The sequence below is a fragment of the Solanum dulcamara genome, chromosome 7, assembly GCF_947179165.1.
Source record: "Solanum dulcamara chromosome 7, daSolDulc1.2, whole genome shotgun sequence".
Classification (NCBI taxonomy): Eukaryota; Viridiplantae; Streptophyta; class Magnoliopsida; order Solanales; family Solanaceae; genus Solanum; species Solanum dulcamara.
Window position 1 is genome coordinate 1476474 of NC_077243.1, and position 22303 is coordinate 1498776.

At 37.1% G+C, this 22303-nt stretch overlaps 2 protein-coding genes across 2 annotated transcripts; both read left to right on the forward strand.

The window, feature by feature from the left end:
* Nucleotides 1–323: 323 nt before the first annotated feature.
* LOC129894301 (WD-40 repeat-containing protein MSI4) lies at nucleotides 324–17317 on the forward strand. The gene is made up of 15 exons (XM_055969922.1): nucleotides 324–569; nucleotides 2655–2718; nucleotides 3301–3387; nucleotides 3484–3546; nucleotides 4943–5008; nucleotides 5164–5238; nucleotides 5320–5395; nucleotides 6501–6696; nucleotides 7086–7167; nucleotides 11676–11749; nucleotides 11954–12065; nucleotides 12184–12258; nucleotides 12745–12824; nucleotides 16311–16410; nucleotides 16731–17317. The coding sequence occupies exons 1-15, from the start codon at nucleotides 433–435 to the stop codon at nucleotides 16821–16823; spliced, it is 1380 nt and encodes a 459-aa protein (XP_055825897.1). The 5' UTR covers nucleotides 324–432; the 3' UTR covers nucleotides 16824–17317.
* A 1011-nt stretch (nucleotides 17318–18328) lies between these two features.
* On the forward strand, nucleotides 18329–22143 carry LOC129894994 (transmembrane 9 superfamily member 7). Its single transcript, XM_055970605.1, has 7 exons — nucleotides 18329–18579; nucleotides 19428–19592; nucleotides 19719–19828; nucleotides 20053–20161; nucleotides 20248–20360; nucleotides 20485–20635; nucleotides 20733–22143. Exons 1-7 carry the CDS (start codon nucleotides 18475–18477, stop codon nucleotides 21888–21890), a joined length of 1911 nt encoding a protein of 636 aa, XP_055826580.1. The 5' UTR covers nucleotides 18329–18474; the 3' UTR covers nucleotides 21891–22143.
* Nucleotides 22144–22303: the final 160 nt, after the last annotated feature.

Consider the following 22303-nt stretch of genomic DNA (forward strand, 5'->3'; position numbering starts at 1 on the left):
AAATGGTAGAAATAAAAAAAATTAAAATGAAAAAAATATAAATATAAATATATATATTTTTTAAAAAAGATTCATGTAATTAAATGATGTAATTACACCAATTCTTTACCCTCCCTTGAAAATTGAAGAATGTAATTACCCCATTTCAATTATACTCAATTTATCTTTTAGCAAGTAATTATTTAATCTATCAAACATATCAAAAAATATAATTACACCCAATTATAACAACAACAATAACCCAATATTACATCCAATTACATCGAATCCAATTATATTATCAGTGTCCAAACATGCTCTAAATGTAAATGGGAGATAAGTACCGGAGCTATATATTTAAGTGGAATCCTAAAAGGTACATACACACTGTTCCGCGTGTTGGTTGTCCTTTCATTCTAAAGAGGCGGGAAAACGCGAGGAAGAGAGGAGAGAATGAAGGAGAAAACGGAGAAAGGCGGAGAACATCCGCCGTCGGTGGACGAACGGTACACACAATGGAAGTCTCTGGTACCTGTTCTATACGATTGGCTTGCTAATCACAATCTCCTTTGGCCTTCACTCTCTTGTCGGTCAGTATATCTACACTCACATACATCCCCATTCCTCTATCTAGGGTTTTGTTAACCAGCACTTCGGTGCATTTAGCGTGTTAAACTGCTCATTGTTAGTTTAACGAATTTGTTCATACTCTTGCTCTATAGTGTTTTTTTCTTTCATGTATGAAGTACTAGTTGGTTTCATTATGGAGTAGCAAATAAGTTGCTTTAATTTGTTTGTATGGTTTTGATTTGACACAGAGTTCTAAGTGTTCTTAAACTAAAAATACCTAAAATGTATCAGAATGTCCTTTAATTTTGTGTTAAACATGCCATGTGGGGATATTATGTTTTTGAAACAAACTAAAAAGTAAAGTAAGACAAACAAATTGATATTGAAGCAAAATATCTGTTTGTTCCCTGTACAAAAGGATATCTCAAGACTAGGGAGCCAACAAAGTTAAGCAGAATCTACAGGGGATACATTGGCCCAACTATATAGATCCAAGAGTTGTTTAGCCTTAAGAGAGTGGTTTGGAGTTGATAGTCCATCAAAATGTCTTCTATTCCATTTCATTCCATATGCTCCAGGAAAATGCCATGTAGGTACCAACTTCCATATTTTGTTGTTGGTACTGTCAACTTTCCAGCTGCACAAACTCTCAAAAGCTTCCTTCATGATGTATGGCACGACCCAGTTAATTCCTAAAACAGAGTAAAACATATTCCATAGATTAGTTGCAGCTAGGAATAAGTGACTGTAGATTTATGCATCCTTATGGCACGTATACCATCTGTTAACTATCTGAAAGTTTCTTTTAATAAGGTTGTCCTGGGTTAGGCATTCCTTCATAGAGTGCAGTCCAACTGAAGCAGATGATAGTAGGTAGTAGCTTAGTTTTCCAGATTAATTTCCATGGCCAGCGATCAGTGATTTCAATGTGAGCTCCTTATAGCTTGTATCCTGCCTGGACAGAATACAACCCTACATTTCCACTTCCCCATTTGAACTTGTCTGCCGCCAGTTCATTCATTGAAAAGCCATTTAGTGCAGCTAGCTAGCATCCTGACCAAGTCGTCAAACTCTCAATCCTGACCCAGTCATCAAACATAATCTTTTTTTCTTCTCATCTTGTCATCTTGATTAGTGGGCTTCTTGAATATCTTGAGTGGCTTTATGATGATTTTACTTGGAAATATTAAGCTGTGAACATTTTCTTTAAAGATATTGACTAGCGAAAATTGATAGTATTTTGCCTTGGTTTCTTCACTCTTGGTATTTTCTTGAGCCGAGGGTCGATCGGTAAAATCCTCCCTACCTCCTAAGGTAAGAGTAAGGTCGTTGTTCACACTACCCTCTCCAGACCCCACCTGTGGGATTACACTGGGTATGTTGTTGTGACTAGCGAAAATGAAAATTTAATTCGTTGGTGTTGTTTTCTCAACTTATTTCGGTCTTTTTTCTTGAATTGCACCTTTTCTTTCCACCATTATTGTTTTGAGAAGTAGTTTTTGAGCGATGTACATACATGATTATTTCTATGTTGTTACGAGTCTAGAGGTTCTGCTTTGCTCCCTCTTTCCATTTTGGGTGTTTTAGGTGTGTGAGTGCATTGGGGGGGGGGGTAGTGCTTCGTGCAGCTACTTCTTGAGAAACTCGTGTTTATAGATTTCCTGTCAACCTAGACATCCATGTGAAAATTAATTAAGAGTAGACAAATGATACCCTTGGATTTTACTTACTTATTTAAGTAGTCTTCTCTATGTCTGTGTAGACGCCAGTGAAGGTTCCAGTATTTTCTTGCTGTTTGTTGAGTGACGCATCAAATTTAATCAAACTCAGCCTACAATCATGTCACTAAGTTTGACAGTGAAGTGTACTGGCAGAATATTGGTTCATCTGTTGTTGGGATGCAGATTGTCTGCCGTATTTGATTGCAGATTCTTTGGCCATTGGTTTCTACTTTTATACTTCTCTCTATGTTTATGTGTCTGTTTTGGTCTTTTTAGAGATTTAACTGTTTTACTGAACTTCAGCCTCTTCATGTGATGGTATTGCTTCTTTGCTCTTTTGTTTATGGATACTAATTAATGAAATTACTGATTTTTCTCTTTAAGATGGGGGCCCCAGTTTGAGCAAGCAACTTACAAAAACCGCCAGCGCCTCTACCTTTCCGAGCAGGCAAGATAATCGTTTCATGCCTTTAATTTAGGATTGCTTTCAGTTTGTATCCACTATGCTCATATAGGTTTCTTGCTTCGGGTATGGACTTGAAGTGCATAATGATCTTTCCGTAGCAAAAAAATTGGTACCTTGTCAAAATATGTTGCACTACCATGAGTGTATTTTTCCGTGTTGATGGTGGTTTATGGAACATTGGAGAGAAGGATGGATTAGTCTTATTCATGCCAAAGATTTGACGAAAACTCAGCCTAAATATGAACAGGAACTTTAAATCAAGACGGAGTAAATGCCTGAAAAATGTAAATTAAACATGGAAGTTTCTATTTGACATTTATATGTTATGTTTTCATGATGTTTAACACATTAGATTAGCCTTGATAAATATTCTTATAAGGTTGCTAGTAAAGAGCTTGGAAGTATCAAGAATATTTGTTTGTTCAGTTTTTGCTTTAAATTCCATAGTGAGTGTGGTAGTTATTGTTATCACATCTTTCCAGTTCAGTCATCTCATTTTTCTCTTACATCACTCCTAAGGCCATCTCAACTTTCATCATAATCCCTTTTTTCCCCTCCCTGCAGACTGATGGCAGTGTTCCAAATACTCTTGTCATAGCTAATTGTGAAGTTGTAAAACCTAGGGTTGCAGCAGCACAGCACATATCTCAGGTGTTCTCCTGTGCATAGATGCAAGCTTTTTCCTATTTCTTCCTGTTGTTGTTTCCACTTATTCACTTTTTATGATATTGATTGCCTGTTTTTCAGTTCAACGAAGAAGCACGTTCGCCTTTTGTAAAGAAGTTCAAAACTATTATTCATCCTGGTGAGGTAGGTACATCTTTCTTTGCCCCATCTTACTATAGGATCCAAACATGAATTTTTCTCTTTTTGGTTTATTTCATAATTTGATTATATTGTTAAGATTTTGTATTACTTTAGAATACATGTGGTGCACTAATGCACTCAGTTAGTAGAATTTCCTGAATGGTTATTTTCCACTGGTAGCTTGTTTCATCACTAATGCAGTGGAGCGTTTAGTGCATTTTATTTTTTCAATTAAACTAAGAGTCGAACCCTCTTGTAACAGCCTCATTTTTCCGGACTATTTTTGCCTATTATAGTGAATAATCTGTTATACACCTATAATATCATTACATTTACATCTTATGTGGCTAGTATAGACAAAAACTACTCAAAACTCATTCTTCTCAAAAATTCTCTCTTATAAAACATAGGAAAAATCATTTAAATTTAAAATCTCAGAAGATGTTCAAGTTCACAAGAACTTTTGACATTCCAGATTCCTAGTTGGGACTTACAAAATTAATTGAAGTTACGTCTCCAATAAAATAAGATATAATAAATATATATTTTTTGTTATTATAAAATAATAAATATAATATATGGATATGGGAGTAAGGATGTTATAGATGTAATTTTTCAAAGGGTGTACCATTATAATGATGGATGTTACTGTTTTACGTAAAAACTGTTATACAGGTGAAATATAACATAAAAATTTAGATTCAAATAAAACTTGCCTGTTATAGTGTAGTGTTGTAATAGATGGTGGTTGTCATTAGGTGCTTATATTGAAATCCTCACATGGTTTCATACTTAAATTCTTGTTTTAGACTTCATAATGGCTTTATCTGGTTAATGTTGTGGAACTGTGAATTACTCTTGCATAGTTAGCTTTGGAGCAAAAATTGATGAAACTTATTGCATAAAGCCAAATAAAATAGCGATATATTTTATAAAGCCAAACCAGGTGATGTTTCCCAACACAGATAATTTGGGGTCATAAATTTGGATTTAGACTTGGAAGAGATTCATAGTGAGTATTAGCGCTTAGAGGTCCCCAATTTCTGGTTTGATTAATTGAACTTCTGCCAGTATCTTTTTCCCCTCATTTAGTGGGAAAATAAATTTCCACATAAACAGTTTCCAATATAATTGTGCAGCTGTTTTATTTGTCATGATTCTTTTGGTGTCAGTTGTACTTTCTACTGTGAAGATGAATTTATTCGTCGTATTTTGCTGAATCCTTTCAATTATACTAATCGTTTTCCTTCCTTATTCTCACTATAAGAATGGGAGTTGATTGACCGATCCGTGTTGCTTAAAAACATCAATTACAGAAGCACTCATAACATGGAATATGTACTTGAAAGACAATAATCTGCTTTAATAGATACACTGGCATTCTATATTATGATTTCAGGTGAATCGAATTAGGGAACTGCCTCAGGATAGCAAAATAGTGGCTACACACACTGACAGTCCTGATGTAAGCATCTGCTTCTGAATATTTCAATTTCCTTTTCTAGCCCTATCATACACAATTGATTCCTCCCTGGTGGCTGCTGTTTCTTTTTGGCGTCCATATCAGTATTTAGTTTCCATTGAAATCTTTAAGGTGACCTTGGAAAATTTTGGAATCAGGTTCTTATTTGGGATATTGAGTCTCAGCCTAATCGTCATGCTACCTTGGGAGTAAATAATTCACAACCAGACTTGGTGGGTTTTCTAAACAACAGGTTCAGTTTGCCAACTTTGTATTCTTACAAGTAGTAATTGAGAGTCTATATTTACTTGCAGATATTGACTGGGCATCAAGACAATGCTGAATTTGCGCTCGCAATGTGCCCTTCTGAGCCTTTTGTGCTCTCTGGAGGTTGACCGACCAGTCATTGACTGTTATCTTCTTTTTAAGGATTTTGTGATTACTTTTATTCCAACTAGCAGCTCATTGTTAACTGCACTTTTGTTGACAGATAAAATGTGTTGTTTTTTAACTGGTAACCAGTTGGTCACACTTACTACGCAATCTTCAGAAAATTTCTACTCCCCCCGTTTCAATTTGTTTGTCCTACTTTCCTTTTTAGTCCGCTTCAAAAAGGATGCCTTTCCTTTTTTGGCACCTCTTTAATTCTAACTTTCTACATGGCATGTTTGAGACCACAAGATTAAAGGGCATTTTTGGTAAATTCTACATATTTTTAGTTTAAGACAACAAGATTCAAAAGTCTTTTTTATTTTCTTAAACTCCGTGCCAAGTCAAAGCTAGACAAACAAATTGAAACGGAGGGAGTATTTCTTTTTAGCTTTTCCCCATGGTGACATGTTCTGATCATTGGTGGTGGGTGGTGGAGTATGGTTTTTGTAGCTTATTCCTTGGATAGCAATTTTCAGCTACCGGTGTAACCCATATTTTGTTACAAAACAATTCCTTCTTTTTGACGCCTGAGTGGATTTAGTGTTGAATTGCTTCTGGCTAGGTAAAATGAGACCAGTATAATGAATACTTTCAACCTCATAATCGTTTTAAAAAGTAACAATATATGCCACAACCTAGTTGGCATAAAATCAAATCAGGGTTTGATGAAGAACACCATGCTATGGTTTAAAGTCGAATTATTAAATGAATTTGTAGTTTTAAGATTTAAGAGTTATATGGTATATTTTCTTTATGTAAGTGTGCATCGACGAAGCATTCGGACGCAGGACGCATGAGTGGTGTTCGGCTTGTGTGGTTAGGTTGGATCCCTGCTCGCGCAGCGACGTCCTGACGCCGCATGAACTGTGTTGGTGGGACTATAATCTCGTCCTTAAATGGATATCTGTAGTTAACCTAGAAAACTTTTGGAACACATCAGAGTTCAGCCTCTTACTATTTGCAGTCAATTATTATTACCTCCTTTAGTTCTTACCTCAGATATGTTAACTTTTCCGAGCTTGTGTATTATAAAGCTAATGCAATCATGGATTAATTCTTGTAGGGAAGGATAAATCGGTTGTTCTGTGGAGCATTCATGATCATGTGTCTACTTTGGCAGCAGACCAGGGAGATACAAAGTCTCCTGGATCTGGAGCAAGTAACCCAAAATCTTCTGCAGAAGGCCCTACTGTTCAAGCTCGAGGTATTTTCCAAGGACACGATGATACTGTAGAAGATGTTCAGTTTTGCCCTTCCAGGTAGCTATCACATCTCCCACATTGTATAAGATACTGAGCTTAGTCCTTCAGTTTTTTTGTTAGGAGTTGTGATACTTGATGTTGTTTGGGGTTAACACTGTCAAAACCTTAGTGTAGCACGAGCTTGATTGAAGATGAGCTAATACACATATGAGCTGTTGTATCGCATCTCAAACTTCTTTTCTTCTGAATCATGTCTTAGAAATTTTAACCTTAAGCCATTCTATTCCTTTTTTTGTCTTTTTTGCCTGGATGAAGTAGCTTCCTGACCACTTTTCAAATAAAAGATAAAGAGAGAAAAATAAAAAAGACAACAGAAAGAAAAGTAATTTGTTCATCACTTATCCTGGCCTAACACATCCTTACTGGATTCCTCTTTTTTGATGAAGTGCGCAGGAGTTCTGCAGTGTTGGAGATGATTCCTGCCTAATACTCTGGGATGCAAGAACTGGTTCTTCTCCTGCTGTCAAGGTTGTATTCATTTCTTTTACTCAAGCACTTAGTAGCTTGTTTTCTACCCTTTTCTTTGTGGATAAGTGGAGAGCTTCTCTTGATTTGCGCTTATATAAAAATGACTTCTCCTTATTTTTAGTGAAATCTTACTATAGATATATGGCCTCTGCGTGCATGTGTGTAGAGGTCACGAGGGAGTTCCTGTCGTATTTCCTGTTCTTATATTGTAGTTTGTGATATCAGGTAGATAAGTGTCGTGTCCCAAAATACCCCCAAAATGTGATTGGCAACCCAACACACACCACCGGCAAGGCGAACCCAATTTTCATACCTTAACCATTAATTCACAGCATTTGATAAATTAAATAAGTATTCAAACAATATGATAATCAACTACGAACAATTAGCTTTTCAAAATATTAATCTAAAACTCTTGCCTAAATCTCATTCTAGACCATGGAGCATCTAAGAGAATGAAATGAGTTTGAATGTCGTGTGTGGCCTAGTGGTCAATGAAGTGAGTTGAGCACCCGGAGGTCTCATGTTCAACTCCAGTAGAGACAATAACAATAGGTGATTTCTTTTCATATATTCTATCCTTGATGGACCGAGTTATCTGGTACCAGTTGCTGGTGGGAGGTGAAAGGTAATTCGCGGAATTAGTCAAGTTGCGCGCAAGCTAGTATGAACACCACAGTCCACAGTTATAAAAAAAGAATGTCGGGCATGTAAACCCAAAACAAATGAAATAATCAAAAATAAACTAAGTAAAGCTGAAATGACGGCCTCCCTGAGCAATGCGGTTGCTCACCTCAACAACAAAATCCACTCAACAAAATCTTTAGCCACTAGCCTCGTCCGCAGTAATGGTGTTTGCATGGACATACAGGTAAGAAGTGAGTTCTACGTAAATATAATTGACCGTCACTTTAAATACCCCTGGAACAACTGTTAGAAAATACAACCACACCACGAGCACAAAAATTTATGCACTAAGGGCTTGTCATAAATGGTAGTAATGGTGTTTGCATGGACATGCAGGTAAGGTCAAACAACTGTTATCAAGAATACTTTATATCTCAACACAATTTACACTAAGGACTTGTCATAAATGGCAGTTAAAGCAATTAATCAATACTACGGGTCCTCTGCAGCATACACAATACTCCAAATGTATCAGTTTCCATATGATTTTTCCATCCTAATCATTGCCATGTCATTATTTTCAATCGTGACATAAGCATTGATTCCTATATTCTACCTTGCCCTCTTTCCCAGTTGGTCAATATTGATTGAAAAAGCATACAAAAGTTTAGCGATACCTGACGCATTTCTTATAAATCTGTAAGGACTCCCACTGTAATGTCTCTTCGTTTGCCGTCATCAATTTGGTCCAACTTGGGTATACTGTCTGTCTCCATTAAATTGGGAGCACAAATTATCAAATATATACCTTAGGTCATCTCATGTGGTCAACAAGAGAATGGTGGGTCTGGTCCACATCTAATCCCTTAACCAAAATCTCCAAATCTCACAATGAATAAGTATGTAAATAAATATCATTATTATAATAAGAAGTAAGGGGTCGTTTGGTAGTTGGTTAGGAGTAAATATTATACATGTATTAGATCCTACATAAGTAATCTTGCACAATTAATACCATGTTTGGTAGTTGGTTAGGGATTATGTATAAATTAATACATTGTTTGGTTTGCAATTTAGAAACCTGCATAATTACTACATGTATAGGGTGTGAGAGAATCTATGTATAAGTTATGCAGGATAGAAGGTGGAATAACTAATACATGAATAACTAAACCCTGCGTAACTAATCTCTGCATAAAATAATATATAAATTTCCTCATAACTAATTCATGTATTACTAATACTTGTATAACTCTAGCCAACTACCATACGAGTTGTAAATGTCTTAGTTTGCAACACAGATACTTATTAAAATATTATAGGTGGGGAGAAAATGAGCCAATTTGACCTTCTGATGTTTTTTCTTCAACTGGAAAATCGAGAATTCTATTTGTTGGCTACGGCAGAATGCTTTTGTAATTTCTTGTCTTTGCAGTTATTTTTTGGTTGCTTCTGGTCATGTTTCCTTCGATATTTCTTGTAGCACATTATATGAGAAAACCCTGTTCTCTGAACCATCTTCTTGAGTTAAATTAAGCTTGAGTATAGTAAATCTTGGCAATATGTGGTAGTGAATAGCAGCAGGATTTAGGAAAAATGGTGATGGATAATTGTTAATTATGAGGGGTGGTGATAATTCTTAGATTTACTTTTTGTGTATAGCCCTTTCATAAGAAAACCATATATTGCCAAAGCTAGGCACTTGTTGGCTTTCGGATTCTACTTTATACATCCCGATTTAATTGTTAGTTTGACTCGACACATTTATTTAGGGAAGAATTGAAAATATGAGTTTAGTATTTGATAGGACAACATGTTGGCCTACACATTAAAGTTTAGCCTTTTCGGAGAATAGATTAGAGAAAACGTGTGTTGCAAAGACTAACTTATTAGGAAGAGAACCGTTTTGGGACAGCCCACTTTGGGCTATCTTTTATGTGACTGAAGGAGTGTTGATTTTGGTAATAGGTAAATGAAGTCTTACCTGGAAAGCTCTTCAGAGTAGATGCAACCCATGCAGTTCTTGACTCATCCACTTATCATCAGTCTTTCCATTCAATTATGCATCTATTTGTTTTGCATTCCTTGAAATTTCTTTTTCCTTTTTTCTTATCATTTTTATTTCTACGGTCGAGGAGGTTAAGGGTGTTGTTCGTAGGATGCGCTGGAGAAGAGCGATTGGACCTGACGAGATTCCTAGGGAATCTTGGAAGAGCGCGAGCTCGGTAGATTTGAAGTGACTGACTAGGTTATTTAATGTCATCTTTAAGATGTCAACGATGTCCGAAGAATGGAGGTCGAGCGTAATGATCCCTCTATACAAAAACAAGGGGAATATCCAGAGTTGCAACAACTATAGATGTATCAAGCTATTAAGCCATACTATGAAAGTGTGGGAAAGAGTGGTGGAGATGAGGGTGAGGAGAGGCGTGTCTATTTCAGAGAACCAGTTCGGATTTATGTCGGGACGCTCAACTACAAAAGCCATTCATCTTATGAGGAGACTGGTGAAGCAGTATAGGGAGAGGAAGAGGGATTTGCATATTGTATTCATTGACCTAGAAAAGGCTTACAATAAAGTTCCAAGAGAGATACTATGGAGATGTTTGGAGGCTAAAGGTGTACCTGTGGCGTACATTAGGGTGATCAGTCCATTTTTATTTGTCTTGGTGATGGATGGATTGACGCGACAAATTCAAGGTGAGGTGCCATGTTGTGTGCTTTTTGCGGATGACATAGTCCTGATCAATGAGACTCGTAGCGGAGTTAACGCTAAGCTGGAGGATTGGAGATATACCTTGGAGTCTAAAGGGTTTAAGTTGAGTAGGACCAAGACAGAGCACTTAGAGTGCAAGTTTAGTGAGACACGTCAGGAGGTTGGAATGGAAGTTAGGCTTGGTGCCCAGGCCATCCAAAAGAAAAGTAGTTTCAAGTATCTTGGTTCTATTATACAAGACAGCGGGGAGATTGACGATGATGTCACACATCGTATTGGGGCAGGGTGGATGAAATGGAGGCTCGCTTCCGGAGTGCTATGTGACAAGAAGGTGCCACCACAACTTAGGGCAAGTTCTACAAAGTGATGGTTAGACCGGCTATGTTGTATGGGACAGAGTGTTGACCAGTTAAAATCTCCACGTTCAAAAGATGAAAGATGCCGAGATGAAAATGTTGAGACGGATGCGTGGGCACACTAGGAGCGACAAAATTAGAAATGAGGCTATTCGGGACAAGGTGGGAGTGACATCGGTGGAAGACAAGATGCGGAAAATGCGACTGAGATGGTTTGGGCACGTGAAGAGGAGAAGCACAGATGCCCCAGTGCGGAGGTGTGAGAGGTTGGCCATTGATGGTTTCAGAAGAGGTAGGGGTAGGCCGAAGAAATATTGGGGAGAGGTGATTAGACAGGACATGACACATTTACAGCTTACCGAGGACATGACCTTAGATAGGAGGGTGTGGAAGACCACATTAGGGTAGAAGGCTAGTACATAGTCTCATTATTCTTCCTTATTAGTAAGCGCATTACAATTCCTTGTGCTCTGATTTCTGTTATTATCTCTTACTGTTTTTACTTTGATTACTCTAATTTATCTGTGTCGCTTTCGTTATTTGCTTTCTCATATCGCTTTGAATTTCTTAGCCTTATCTGACCTCTTTTTATGCTTTTATTGAGCCGAGGGTCTTTCGGGAACAATCGTCCTATCTTGGTAGGAGTAAGGTCTGCGTACACTTTACCCTCCCCAGACCCCACGTTGTGGAATTTCACTGAGTTGTTGTTGTTGTTTTATTTCTACGGTCGTTACTATATTATTTGCGGTATCTTTTGGTCATAATCATGTCTCTAATTGGACTTTGCGCTCTCATAATTTTCCCTGCAGGTAGAAAAGGCTCATAATGCTGATCTTCATTGTGTTGATTGGAATCCTCACGATGTAAATTATATTTTGACCGGGTAATGATTGTAATTGTTTGTCCTATTGAACTCAATAAAGGTTTTCGAGTAGGTTGATCCTTGTACAGTGCATTAAGCTTTCTGTAATATTTATGTGGTGTGTATCCTTGTTTTTTTCCTTTATGTGAATGTCTGGTTCCATGATTCCGCGGATGCTTTTCAATTTTTATGGAAGCCTTAAGATTATAGCTATGTCTCCTTTAGGTCGGCGGACAACACAGTTCACATGTTTGATCGACGAAACCTCACTTCTGGGGGAGTGGGATCGCCTATACATATCTTTGAGGGCCATAGTGCTGCTGTGCTTTGTGTACAGGTTTGAGAGTTACTGACATCTTTGCTTGCTTTTGCTGTCCACCCTACTTTACATTGATAAGGGTAACCTATTTGCTTGAGGCCTGCACTGGTGTTTGATAAAAAATTCTCTGTTCCAGTGGTCCCCAGATAAATCATCAGTCTTTGGAAGTTCAGCAGAAGATGGTATCCTGAACATCTGGGATCATGAAAGGGTTAGAGATCCTTATCTTCTTATTTCTCTCTTGTCTTTCCTTTTCCTCGCAGACTATATGCTGAGGAAGTTCTTCTAGTTAATGTTGAAAATCAAGTTGTTAACTCTTTTAGAAAATCACTTGACTTGCAGAAAGTAATGTATTTATATTTATGCAATGATTTAGAAAAATAGAGTTTTTATGCATAAAACCTAAGAGGCTCTAAATTGACTGCTATTTTTGTGGTATATATAAGCTCCTTTTTTTTCCTAGTAAGACATCATTATTTGTTAGGCTTCATGATATTCGGAAGCCCTTTCTTTGATCTATCTATTGAGTATTGACTGACATTGTTAACAAGGTTATAGCTTATCATTTGCTTCATTCAAGTGGTGGCATTGCTTTGATTTAAGGATTTTGTTCCTATCTAACAGTACTTGTGGGATTTCACTGGGCATGTTGTTGTTGTTGTTGTTAATAGTTTCAATGAAAATTATTTTCTCCCAGATTGGTAAGATGAAGGAAGCTGTTGATAGAAAAGCTCCAACATCTCCTCCAGGCTTATTCTTTCGTCATGCTGGACATAGGTATAAATTTTCTGTTCGATTATTTTATACTAAATTTTGTTTGCATGGTTCCAGTTTTCTTTTCCTTCTATATCCTTAATATGTTTGGAGATGCTTCTAATTGACTTATTATCAAAGACCCCACTCTGTGCCTCCAAAAGAAAAGAAAAGAAAAAAGAGAAAATGGTGGGGCGGTGGGGGTTGGGTAGCAAGTCCAAAATAAAGAAAAGAGTAAACTCCTCCACGGCAGTTATATTTTTTTATTGTTGTATGTATCGACAGATCATTTCATTGACCTTGCACCAAGACTGTGTCAAGTTTTTATGGTTGCATAATGTAGTGTAGATGCAGTGCTGCATAGACAAAACATCTCCGATCAGGCTTCCCTCCATGAACATCCTCTGTAGCCATTGGTGTATTAATTGCATTTCAGGCTATGTTGCTCGAACTCTTCATAATTGTAGCTGCACCCGTGTCAGATTCTCCAAAATGCACTACTTTTGGAGTTTCCAACACACACACGTCAACATTTTTAAAGAGTCTGAGCTATATAGATTCCAGGGCATATTTTCTCGGCCATGTAGATGGTAAAGCCATTCGGCAGAGTGTAGTGCATCAGGGTATTGACAATCTCTTGCGATCCAGGTTGGAAGCTATAAATCCCCTCCACAAGGCTCAATAAATCTCCCCTGTCCAGGAAATCATTCTATTCTCTTGAATAGGATCTCTTGACCAGAAGTTCGTAACTTGCTCATTCTTCATTCGTTCAATTTTTTTCAAAATGAAATCTGGAGGAGTTGATTTTCCCCCTCTTTGAGTCAGACTAACCGTGCCTGCTTCTGAAGATCAGTATTGTCTTCAATCAACACACCTTCCCATTCAAATATAATTGCTAACATTCACAAACAATTGTCTATGGAATGATTTATGAAGAGCTGGATTATCAACCATATTTTTTGTTGGCCATAACCCTGGTTTTCTATTCACATCAATCTCAATAGATAATTGGAGATCTTTAGGTAGTCTTGCCTCCTCTCTATATGAAATATGCCTCTTTGGTCAAATCCATAGCCTGGCCTCTAATTGAGGAAATCCTTACACTGTTAGGTCTTAATCTTTGTAAATTACAACCAGAAACAAGCTTTTAGCCAAGAAAATCAGCAGAAGGCAACTGGCATATATCAATTTGCACCTGTTTATTCCACATATATTCGCTTTGAATTATGATAACCTCCCAATACCGGCATGCACCATTAAAAGTGGTGTTCCACCAATTGATTCAACTATCTTTCCCAACAAAACTTTCTTGCACCCCAACAAATCTTTAAAAGTTAAAATGATTTTAATTTATCCAACAAACCTAGTTGAACTTTCCCTAATCACTACAGAAATAAAGAGATAGGGAAAAAAGTGGTGATGCTTTTTACAGCTATTGAATATGAATTTGTAGCATTAGAGTTGACTGGTTAAGAAATGTCTCAACATATATTCCATTAGGAATACCTGCTGAACCGATCTTGCTTAGGACGAGTGACCATTGGCGAGATCCAACGATGAACAACTGCCCAAAAGAAAAACCGCCTGGAAGTCCGAGGACCTGTGTAAATGAGTTAGGAGCGAAGAGTGAAGACCAGGAAATTTTGCTTTTTCTCGGCTAAAGAAACAGATTACTCGGTCTATTTCCGTATCACTCATGATATATATCTTAACTCGGACGTCCAAGAGAAAGAAATGAAAGCCCATTTCGGGTTGATTCGATTCCCCCGCTTGAAAAGCTTTTGAAAGCACTTGAAAATGTCTTGTAGTAGGAGGACCCAAAGCCCCTTCCTGAATAGGTAGGCACATAGTATCAAAAAATCTCCAGTGAAGCTTTCTTTTGTCTTCATCACTGCCTCACCAAAAGTTAGCTAACATTTTTTCCAACTGGTCAATTCCTAGCTAGGTTCTTCGTCTCAGTGCTCCCTCGGTGGCCAGCTCGTCAAAGTACCAAACCCTGGCTTTCTACCGTGAATATTGGGTATCTTCTTCTGGCCCCTTGGGGTGCCAAGGTCGTCCTCTCCAGATCGTAAGCAAGGATTTCTGATGCGCGGAGGAAACTCGGTGATCTCAAAGTTTTTCGAAGCCTGGTGAGAGTACGACTGGTTAGGGGATTTGCTTCACTGCAGAAGAATCCCTTTCTACGCTATGTTCCCAATTAAAAGCCGTCATCCTTCTGTACTAGAGATCGGAAGACCCAGAGGAAGACTCCATAGCTGATAGAACCAAGGACAAGATCTGAAGCAAGAAGTCCTTGAACTCTCCTTGGGCCTGTTGATCGGCTTGGAGTGCCAAAACTACTAATGCTAAGAATGCTTCGCCTTGACTAGCTAGTCTGGGAAGGTAACGAAACTAAAGCTTCACACGGGTCTTACTTCTTTTTTTCCAACTTGAAAGGGAATAAAGCATGTGCTGGGCTCTTTCTTTCACTGCCAACCCCATTTTCAACATGCTGAAACTTTCTGTTTCGTCGAGCCGATTATATTATTGTGGGATGCAATGGACTCTATTTAGAGGTTTGTCAAAACTACGAGAAGGGCGCAAGAAGTTTTGTGAAGGTAGAGAGAGATTTTCAAATCAGACTTCAAGTTGGTGTGCCGCGTGTTAAGAAGGGAACAACCGCGCTGGTCGTACCGATACCGAAATAAAATCCAAGGAAACCCATGATTCACCAACGTGTTGACGCCTGCTATATTTATACATTGTGATTACCAAGCTTCAATAGCCGCTGTGAAAAAACTAAAGCCTTCAGTCACATAATTACACACATTTCTTTGAGGCATAATAGGTTAAACAGTTGTTTAGAGAGAATCATTTCTGTAAATTATGTAAAGTAAGTGAATAGGGCAGATCCTCTGATTGAACATTTGGGAACGTCTAAGAAGTGAAACATCGAGGGAAGTGGCGAACCCAGGATTTGCAGACAAATGGGCAACCACTATCTTTAACATATTCATGACAATTAGTAGCTACAAAGTTTTGGTGCAACTCTCTCAAAACTTAAAAATTACGATAAATTATGAGAAAAGTATGAACTTCAAAATAATCGAATATCATTAATTTAATTCTAAACTTCTAATATAACAAAAGTACAACAGCCATTCATACTTGACTTCAATGTGCTTTCATAATCCGAAAACGGTCTGTGATAGTATTGTCGCTTAGATTTACAAATCTGTCCTTGATGTGCCAATCTAAACAATCATTTAAAAATGCGTCACAAATATTACTGCACGATCTTTCTTGATGTGCTTTATGGATGAGAATGCTCTTCCTACAGTTGCAGTAGTGACAGGTAAAGTTAACTTCACAAGTGGATATTATTATAAGCGGAGTCGATTATCCTTTTTCTCTTTTGTGAGGGGAGCTCAGAGGGTTATCACTTATATTTATGCCTGTGAAGTTAAGCAGAGAGCATCTACGTTCATTTATACTCCATATATGGAGTTCTAACTTTGTGGATGAAAATAGGGATAAGGTGGTCGACTTCCACTGGAATGTGTCAGATCCATGGACGATTGTTAGTGTCTCAGATGACGGTGAAAGTACTGGCGGAGGTGGTACATTACAGGTAACATAAAAACTTGTTTATTATGCTGGCTAGTTGCTTTTTATCCATCATACTAGGTCGACTTACAGATACATTTTATAATTATCGGTATGTGATTAAACTAAAATTTGAATTCTATGCTGTGTGTATTAAATCAAATTGTAAATGATGATTGAAGCACAATAAATTCAACTAGGCATTGGCTTAGGCATGATAAAGCAAAAGGCCTTCACGTTACCCTATTGTTGATTTTCTTTTATGTAAATCCCAAACATAATACGTGATAGCGCATTAGCATCTTCAATTGACATTTCTTAAATCTCATTATCCAATCTTTGCAGATATGGCGAATGATTGATCTCATTTACAGACCAGAAGATGAGGTTCTAAATGAACTGGACAAGTTCAAGTCTCACCTGCTTACTTGTTCTTAATGTCTCCTCATAGGCGATGTCACTGATGTTCAAGCCACGTTAATGGAAAACTAATACCAATCTATGAGTTTGTCGAGTCGATCAAATGGCTAGCTTTGGATATTTATGTATTGAATCCCTTAATCTTATCATCGACTTTATGATTATGAAAACACCTCCTTTTAGGCATATAAAGGGGCTTTAAGGAGTTTATGTGGCGTTTTGTTGAAAAAGAATTCCATGGATATTTCTCTCCACAGTTCTAAGGCCTACAAGAGCAAAAGTGTGGGAATTCAATGTTTAGAAAAGAGTTGAAAACTAATTAGTGTCTCAGAGAAGATGAAGTTGCAATGAAGGTTTTATCAATCAAATTCTTATCTCTATAAATTATTATATTTTCCAGAAAGGACATAAGCCACGTGTTATTCCCCGTAAAATTGCGTGGTTTTCGATTTTAGATTTCATGTTTCATACATCTTAAGCTTTTAATTGTATAAACTCTTATAACCATTGTCAATTATTTTTTCAACAAAAGGGCATAATGCTACATTCAAACTCTTATCCTATAATTGCCATATGCTAACAACCTTTTGCATCTGTAGAAAATTCTCTGGTGATATATTATTGATGAAATAGCTACTTTTGGTTGGTGTCAAAATTCATGGTATTCTTTTATCTCTTCAGATAAGGTGAGGCTTAGAAGTGTTTCACCAGTTACACCCCGTAGTCAATTTCTTCATAGTAGTAATTGCAATATTTCTGTTATATATAAAGAAGATCAAATTGATAAAAAAATGTTTGTATTTATTGGCTTAATAGAATGTCCTTTAAAGATTCACTAGGCTAGAGCTAATCAGTGTTCAAATTCAGTGTCTACCTTTCCTTGTTTTGGAAACTCGGATTAGAAATTATTACTATCCATATCTTGTATGATTCAATAATGCAAATGCCAAATGTTGTTTCTTGATTCTCAAATTTTCACATAACAAGGTTGAAGTTGTTACTTTACTTTGTATATATTAGATTACTTTAAATATTGAAGGTGTGACCGAACAATAATAATAATATACCAAGTGTAATTCACAAGTGGAGTATGAAAATGGTAGAGTGTAAATAAATTTTACCCTCTTCTCTGTGAGTTATAAAGACTGTTTTAAAAATATGATTAAAAAATTAATTTCATCAAAATGTGTCATGAAAGTTTAAAATCTTAATTTAAGTAGTTAATTGACTTATATTTATAAATAAAAAATCATAGGAGGTGTATATATAAATTTATTTTTGGAAATTTTAATAGCTCAGTTTAGTTGGTTGCGTTCATTTTCACCTCGTTAGAAAAGCCTCATTCCCCACCTTATTTTTTAAAATTTTTAAATAAAAAGTCATAAGAGGCGTATAATTCTCTTTCTTTTATCTCCAATTTTATTTTTTTTAAAAATAAATCTATTTTAAGAAAAATGTTAAATTATTTGGCAACATATCGTATCAAAATAGAAAAGAGTATAAGTGTCATAAACGGATACACATAAAGAAATAGAAAGAAGAGAATTAAATGGGGTTGCAGAAAAAGAACCTGGAAATAGAAGAAATAATTTTCGTCCATAAAAGATAAAGGCTCCAAAAATTGTTGACTGTTCAGTTTTTGGGCGTATTGTTGAGTTGAGAATTGAAGATGGATAGACGAAGATCGCTGTGGCTCACTGCCATCTTCATTTCTCTGTTATCTTCTGCTCACTCCTTTTATCTCCCTGGTGTTGCTCCTCGCGATTTTCAAACTGTATGTTCCTCTTTCTTCACTCAAATCTTGTTCTTTTTTTCCTACAAAAAAATATATGAATTTGTTCGATTCTAGTGTTGATAATCATTTTTTGAATGATTTAAACCCTTTTTAAATCTTGGGGTTTTAGTAATTTCTGTAGTCTTGAGTTCTTGTGACTGAGAAGGGTTTGGATCTGTTGATTTTGACCGACCGGTGAGGTTTTGGGAGAGAGTATATCTATTCTTGATCTGGGGTTCTGTTTTTTTCCTCGTTGGGTAATGGGTATGATTAATGATCTATTTTTGTTGATAGGCCAATCCCATTCAGGCAATCGAAGTGCTTTGAGTGAATACATTTGATTGATACCTAATTAGTGTTTTCCAGCTAAGGTGAACTAAACAGAGAAATGGTGTGTGTGTTTAGTTCTGAATTTTCATTTCGAGAGAGGAAGAGGCTGTGAGGATCTTATTCCTAAGCAAATGTTGCTTTGGCAGTTGAGCTTGATTGGCTCGAAGACTGAAGTTGTTTGACGAATTTTTCTGATGGGTTAAGACATAGAATGTTATGGAAATTGTATACAATAAATTATTGGGTACATTTTGGACTGGTTGTTTGGGATAGAAAAAACAGAAAAGAGTATATGTTGAAAGATTCAATTTTGCTATGTTTGAGCATCTATCTTTTGGATTTCTATTTACTGTTTGATTGTTCCTCCATGTGAAAATGAAAATTTTCTGGAAACTCTCTGTAGCTGCCTTCCTCACTTTGTCTTCGGGTTTCAGAGTTGTGAACTAATCTCTTCCTTTCCTATGTTTGATTGTTTCTCACTAGCTTTCTTTTTTGACTTTTTTTTCTTTTTCTAACAGGGTGTTCCTCTTAATATCAAAGTGAACAAGCTGTCATCTACAAAAACACAACTTCCCTATGACTACTACTTCTTGAAGTACTGCAGACCTACCAAGATTTTGAATAGTGCGGAGAATTTGGGGGAGGTTCTTCGAGGTGACCGCATAGAGAATTCAGTGTATTCTGTAAGGAAATTTTTTCTATCTAATCTGATAATTGCAGAAGGAAAAAAGGAGGAGGATTTTTTTTGTCTAATATGTGCTTATGTGTAAACTTGCTGAGTGAATCTATCCTTGTGAATTATTTTACAGTTTCAAATGAGACAAGAACAACCATGCCAAGTGATTTGTAAGCAAAAGCTCGATGCTGAATCTGCAAAGAGCTTCAAGGAGATGATTGATGATGAATACAGAGTTAACATGTAAGATTAAATTTAGTCTGCTCGTCCCCTAAATTTACTTTAATCCTCATGAACATGATTTTTGACTCATATGCATCAATTAGCGCAAAGGTGATGTGGAAGACTAAATTTAGTTTTACTCTTTTCCCACGAGAATTTAGTTTAGTCCTACCATGCATTATTGTTTCCTCATGCTTTTACACCTGAATTAAAATTCAACATTGAATGTTCACCTGATGATGCAGGATTCTGGATAACCTTCCAGTTGCAGTACTTAGACAAAGGCGGGATGGAATTCAATCAATTACTTATGAGCATGGCTTCCGTGTTGGGTTCAAGGGGAATTATGCTGGGGTTTGTGCAGTCTTTGAATTACTATAGACTGATGGCTTAGTCCTCGCGAATGTAGTTTAACTGTTTTTGCATTCACTTTCTGATAGAGGAAAGAGGAGAAATATTTCATCAACAACCACTTGAGCTTCCGAGTCATGTACCACAAGGATCCTGAAACCGATACTGCTCGTATTGTTGGATTTGAAGTGACGCCAAACAGGTTTCAGTGCTTTACACCTATGCCTTGTGTCTTTCTTTTTTCTTTCCTTTTCCTCTTTATGTCCCGGGGTTGGGGAGGGGAATTCTGTTCTTGCTCTTCTTTTCTCACATGATTCTATTTATAGCATCAATCATGAGTACAAGGTGTGGGATGACAAGAATCCTCAGGTGACAACGTGCAATGAGAATACAAAAAAATTAGTTCCAGGTAGCACTGTTCCCCAAGAAGTAGATGCAGATAAGGAGGTTGTATTCACCTATGATGTTTCTTTCATGGTATTCTCTTATTGAACTTTTGCCCTTCCTACGTCAGGCTTGAAGCAGTTTTTATTTGTCTGCAGATATCTTAGTCACTGTTGTTGTTCTTCCTTAGGAAAGCAATGTAAAATGGGCTTCTCGTTGGGATACATACCTGCTCATGAATGATGATCAGATTCATTGGTTTTCCATCATAAATTCCCTTATGATTGTCCTATTCCTTTCTGGTATGGTTGCGATGATCATGATGAGAACTTTGTACAGAGATATCGCAAACTATAATCAATTGGAAACGCAAGATGAGGCTCAGGAGGAAACAGGGTGGAAACTTGTTCATGGGGATGTTTTCCGCGCTCCAACTAATTCTGGATTACTGTGTGTTTATGTCGGAACCGGTGTCCAAATATTTGGTATGACACTTGTGACGATGATTTTTGCTCTTCTTGGTTTCTTATCACCTTCGAACCGTGGTGGGCTTATGACTGCTATGGTTCTATTATGGGTTTTCATGGGCTTGTTAGCTGGCTATTCCTCTGCTCGTTTCTACAAAATGTTTAAAGGAACAGAGTGGAAAAGGATTACCTTGAAAACTGCTTTCATGTTCCCCGGAATACTTTTTGCCATCTTCTTTGTGCTGAATGCTCTTATCTGGGAAGAACATTCTTCTGGAGCATTGCCATTCGGGACTATGTTGTCTCTAGTGTGCTTGTGGTTTGGGATATCAGTACCTTTAGTATTTGTTGGCAGCTACCTTGGTTACAAAAAACCAGCCATTGAAGACCCTGTCAAGACGAACAAAATCCCTAGGCAATTACCAGAGCAAGCATGGTACATGAAACCGGCATTTTCGATACTTATTGGGGGCATCCTTCCATTTGGAGCTGTTTTCATTGAGCTATTCTTTATCTTGACGTCCATATGGCTGAACCAGTTCTACTACATCTTTGGCTTCCTCTTCATAGTTTTCGTGATCTTGATAATCACATGTGCAGAGATAACTGTTGTGCTCTGCTACTTCCAGTTGTGCAGTGAAGACTATAATTGGTGGTGGAGAGCTTATCTGACTGCTGGATCCTCCGCGTTATACCTGTTTCTCTACTCTATTTTCTATTTCTTCACCAAGTTGGAAATCAGCAAGCTGGTTTCAGGCATATTGTACTTTGGTTATATGTTGATCGCATCATATGCCTTCTTTGTGTTAACAGGAACAATAGGCTTCTATGCTTGCTTCTGGTTTGTTCGAAAGATCTACTCCTCGGTGAAGATTGATTGATTAATCAAAGGAGAGAGCTCATATTTGTTATTAGTTATAGTGAAAAGGGTCTGTAATCTTAGTTCTGCTGATGCTGAGATTAGGAAAACAGAAAGCACTAAAATTCTCACTCCATAGCACAATGAGCCAAAGAGTAAGTTGCAGCCTGTATAACAGTTCAGCCTTATGGTATTAGCTTAGGGCTTGGCTTGTAACTTGGATTCCATCTTCTTTTCCTTTACACTGTTGCTCAATTGTACTTTATTTTTAGCAATGCATCCGGTAGATCCTGGTAAAAGAAGTTTTGGTCAAGTTTTATGATCCTTTGTTGATAGGATTTTTCGACAAGATCTCATATGCTCATTCCTAGAAACCACTTAAAAGAGTTTGATCAACTTAGAATATTATTGTGCGAGAATATTTGTATGATATAT

What these genes read in the sequence shown, in the direction of transcription:
- LOC129894301 (XM_055969922.1), top strand. Translation starts at nt 433, where the DNA reads ATGAAGGAGAAAACGGAGAAAGGCGGAGAACATCCGCCGTCGGTGGAC. An exon ending in GCCTCTACCTTTCCGAGCAG is followed by an intron (nt 2,719 to 3,300) that starts GCAAGATAATCG and finishes CCCTCCCTGCAG; the next exon opens with ACTGATGGCAGTGTTCCAAA. An exon ending in GTAAATTATATTTTGACCGG is followed by an intron (nt 11,750 to 11,953) that starts GTAATGATTGTA and finishes TGTCTCCTTTAG; the next exon opens with GTCGGCGGACAACACAGTTC.
- LOC129894994 (XM_055970605.1), top strand. Translation starts at nt 18,475, where the DNA reads ATGGATAGACGAAGATCGCTGTGGCTCACTGCCATCTTCATTTCTCTG. An exon ending in TAGAGAATTCAGTGTATTCT is followed by an intron (nt 19,593 to 19,718) that starts GTAAGGAAATTT and finishes ATTATTTTACAG; the next exon opens with TTTCAAATGAGACAAGAACA. An exon ending in TTTGAAGTGACGCCAAACAG is followed by an intron (nt 20,361 to 20,484) that starts GTTTCAGTGCTT and finishes TTCTATTTATAG; the next exon opens with CATCAATCATGAGTACAAGG.